Below are 4323 nucleotides of genomic sequence, written 5' to 3'. Positions count from 1 at the left end.
TCACGTTAGTTTATCCTGTTCACCACCTCATATAAATGAATCAGAAAGCTTATACTCTTTCAGGTCTGGCTTCTTTTGCTTAAAATAATGTGTTTGAGATTGATTTATCTTGCAGGTTATAGGAGTTTGTTCCTTTTATTTGTGTATTCATTTGGCATATTCATTGTAAAAATATACAAAATTTATTCTAATCCATTCTTGTTGATGGACATTTGGGTTCCCTTCTTGTATGGCTATTTTGAATAAAAGCTTCTTTAAACATTCTTCTATATTCCCATTCTTGAAAAGCATAAACCTATAGAGTCATTAATTTATTTTCCTTGGTAAATAACACTTCAACATTTGGTTTAAAATATCTGCACATCTTTTATAGTGGTGGAGTTTAATTAGAACTAGAGAAGTAAAGTCATATTCAATAGGTTAATCTTCACAGGTTAGGAAATAAAATCAACTTTTTCTGACAAACCTAATTTATAAGTTTAGGTAAATAAACAAAGCTTTCTACCACAATCTTTTAACACACTTTCTTTTCCTATAGCAAAGATTCATAGACTCAACTTTTTGTTTCCTTATCAAATATTTCAATATAAAAAAGACTGGTTGACAGGCTTCCATAGAAACTCAACTTCAGGATGAAATGTTATGGAGTAAACATAGATTTAACTTAAAGTTTTGGAGCTTTTACGTGAGTATTTGCTAAGCTTCTTTTGGATACCTCTTTCCACACAAAGCTAACAGTTAATTCAGCTTTTGCATTCTTAAAAGCAATTGCGTGGAATGTTTTATCTTAAAATCCGCTCATAAAAATTTCCTATTAGTCGTTAGTTGACACTTGTGACAATCTTGATTCAACCGTAATTCTAATCAAGGCTGAAGCAACATTTCTTGGGAGTGACATTGATGTAGAGTGTGTTGCATTTTAAAAGAAATCTTATGGCATTTTAAAAACCTTTCATTATGGAAAATTTCAAACATATACAGATGTTTTCAAAGCAGTGCAATGACTCAACACCCAGTATTACTGATTACCTGTTCAGGGTGAATTTTGTTTCATCCATACAGGGCGTCTCAACAGCAGCACTGTTGACATTATGTGTCAGATAATTCTTTGCTGTGGGGGGTACCCTGTGCATTGTTGGATGTTTTGCAGCATCCCTGCCCTTTCCATGCCAATAACACCTGAGTGCCCGCTCCTCCCCCTCTTTCCCAAATCCGAGCAGGTTGTAACAACTGAAAACATCTTCAGATATTCTCAGATATCTCCTGAGGGTGAATTGCACCCAGTTGAGAACTACTGGTTTATACCCTTGTCTACACCAAAGGCAAGGAGAAGTACTACTTTGATTTCCTGACACTTATGGTCCCTATTCATTGCACTCACCCTTTTGAGTTGTGTCATTTCATATAAAGCCATGATTGAGCTCATGACAAGGAAAAGTTACATCTAATTAATCTCTGAAAGGCATACAGCCCCATACAGAGTAAGTGCCCTGTGAACATTGGGTGAATTGTAATTTGTTCATATATTTTATTTATTTCTCAAGTTGTTGCTTCCTACAAAGAACTTTGAGATTTTAGTAACCAGGTCCTGCTTCTCATGAGGAAGGTTGCCTGATTAGCAAGGGGAAAAGGGTACAGCTCTCTGGGGAACAACCTTGTCTTACCCAATCATCCCACCTTCTCCCCTGGTGCCTCTGGAGCAGTTTCAAGTCAAGGCTAGGCTGCCAGGGTTCGATTTTCTCTGTGGAACAGCACAGAGACAAAGAGGAGGGAAGCCTCCTTTGCTCTTGTTTTAAGTCTGGTGAAATTGAGAACCCAGCAGTTTAGTTTCAGCATCCTGAGTCTGAGGAGCAGGAGGAGTAGATTCTCAGCCTTGTGACTCTGGCAAGACAGGTATCTCAGCTTGATGATTCTCGACTGGCTCACTGGGAAACCTGGCTGACCCTGGGTGGGAGCTGTTCTCAAGGCATCATTTGCACCTCTGTGGTCAGAACAGAAAAGGTAACTGTGGTGAGAACAGCAAAGCCTTGGAGATGCTGGGAAGAGTTTTTTGTTTTGTGACCATGTGCTTCTTTTGCATGTGCTGATTATTATCCCACATGGAAAGCCAAGGGAATGTGGCAACGAGCCCATGGCATTTTATGAAGTGCTCTCTTAGTGAAGGTACCAGTAAGAACTGGGTAGGGATTGAGCTAGATTCTTGGAAAGGGAAAAGTCAGTAAGTGACCAAGTATACAAGGAGAGAATTCAGAGAAGCAGAGGTAAGACAGGCAATAAATATCAAGGGTTCTATTCTGCAAACCAAGGAAACAAAGGGAAGGCGGATGAATGAAAGCTGCAAATAAAAGACAATTAAAAACATTCAAAGGCAATAGGAAGGCATCTAAAATGGAGATAGTAAAGCTGTCCCAGCTGCTCCAATGGTACCATGAAACATTAACCTAATAACAGGTTTCCCCTTTTCTGGTCTGTTTCCATTAGTCCAACCTTTACCTACAAAGTGACTTGACTTTCCAGTTGACTAGCATTCCCAATGATTCCCCATCATCTACAGGATACACTCAAAAGCCCATAGCAGCCCTTCATAAACTGGTCCCAGACTCTATCCCCAACTTCGTCTTTTCCTATGCTCCCCTTTACTCCAGGCACACATGATACATTTTCACAGATTTACACTTGCTCTTCTGCCTTCTTAGACTGCTTTTCTCGTCTTCTACACATAACTAACTCCTACTATTCTTTTGATATCACAAGCATCTAACACATGCAAGGATCGTTATGTAATTCACCCACTCACCTCAACGAAGCAGTCTCTTGTATCACTTCAAATCACCCCACTCAAACTACCACCTCCCAGTGATGACTTCATGGCTAACACACACAATATGACTGAATTCGTTTTTCTGGGACTTTCTACCAATCCGGAGGTGCAGAGAGTCTGCTTTGTGATATTTTTGTTCTTGTACATAGCGATTGTATTGGGGAATTTCCTCATTGTGCTCACTGTCATGACCAGCAGAAGTCTTGCTTCCCCCATGTACTTCTTCCTCAGTTACCTGTCCTTTATGGAGATCTGCCACTCTTCTACCACAGCCCCCAAGCTTATCTCAGATTTGCTGGCTGAAAGGAAAGCCATATACCTGTGGGGCTGCATAACACAGGTTTTCTTCATCCACTTCTTTGGTGGCACTGAGATTTTCCTGCTCACTGTGATGGCCTATGACCGCTATGTGGCCATCTGCAAGCCCCTCAATTACACTACCATCATGAACCAGCAAGTGTGTGCTGTCTTGGTAGGAATAGCATGGGTGGGGGGCTTTGTGCATTCCTTTGCCCAAGTCCTTCTCATCTTCCACTTGCCCTTTTGTGGCCCCAATGTGATTGACCACTTCTTCTGTGACCTGCTTCCTCTGCTCAAGCTTGCCTGCTCTGACACCTTTCTCACTGGTCTGTTGATGGTTGCCAATGGGGGGACCCTGTCTGTCATCAGCTTTGTGGTTGTCTTAGCCTCCTATGTGGTTATCTTGCTCCATCTGAGGACTCGAAGCTCTGAGGGGAGGCGAAAGGCCCTCTCCACCTGTGGGTCCCATATTTCTGTGGTAATCTTGTTCTTTGGGCCCCTTATCTTTATCTATATGAGGCCCTCTACCACTCTGTCTGTGGACAAGATGGTGGCTGTGTTCTACACAGTGATCACTCCTCTCCTCAACCCTGTAATCTACTCCCTGAGAAATGCTGAAGTGACGAAGGCCATGAAGAGGCTGTGGAGCAAAACAATGAAAGTGGTTGAGAGACAGAGACTGAGTATTGGCTCCTTGTGTTCAGGATGATGCTGAGTCCAAATGGAAACTTGTGAAGGGCAGAACTGGTTGAAAGAAATACGTGTACAGCACTTGTTATTTCTAGGGTTATTCTATCTTTTGCCCATCTTTAAACACTTCAATTTAATTGCTTATAAAATATATTCACTTATGAATGTACTGTAACTTAACTCGTCATTTTTCTGTTGTTAGATGTTTAAGTAGTTTCTAATTTTTTACTACTATAAATAACACTGTCATAAATATTCTTGAATAAAAAAGCTTTAACCTCAGGTGGAGAAGGGGAGAGTGTTGATGCAACATGAGGTTGGCAACCAGTGTCACAAAAAAAATTGTGTATTAACTGTTTAAGGAGAAACTAATTTGCTTTGTAAACTTTCACCTAAATCACAAAAAAAGACAGAAAGTCCTAATGATCTAGTTCTGGAGAATCACAGCCATTGAAAACCCTATGGAGTCAGTTTTACTCTGAAACACATGGGTTGCCGTGAGTCAGAATCTC

At 40.7% G+C, this 4323-nt stretch overlaps 1 protein-coding gene across 1 annotated transcript; it reads left to right on the top strand.

The window, feature by feature from the left end:
- Positions 1–2867: 2867 nt before the first annotated feature.
- On the top strand, positions 2868–3830 carry LOC126080135 (olfactory receptor 4X2-like). Its single transcript, XM_049891429.1, has one exon. It carries the CDS (start codon positions 2868–2870, stop codon positions 3828–3830), a length of 963 nt encoding a protein of 320 aa, XP_049747386.1.
- Positions 3831–4323: the final 493 nt, after the last annotated feature.

The sequence above is a fragment of the Elephas maximus genome, chromosome 7 (genome assembly GCF_024166365.1).
Source record: "Elephas maximus indicus isolate mEleMax1 chromosome 7, mEleMax1 primary haplotype, whole genome shotgun sequence".
NCBI lineage: Eukaryota > Metazoa > Chordata > Mammalia > Proboscidea > Elephantidae > Elephas > Elephas maximus.
This window is presented reverse-complemented; position numbering and strand designations above follow the sequence as displayed.

Coding starts and splice junctions, on each gene's coding strand:
- LOC126080135 (XM_049891429.1), top strand. CDS start 2,868: ATGGCTAACACACACAATATGACTGAATTCGTTTTTCTGGGACTTTCT.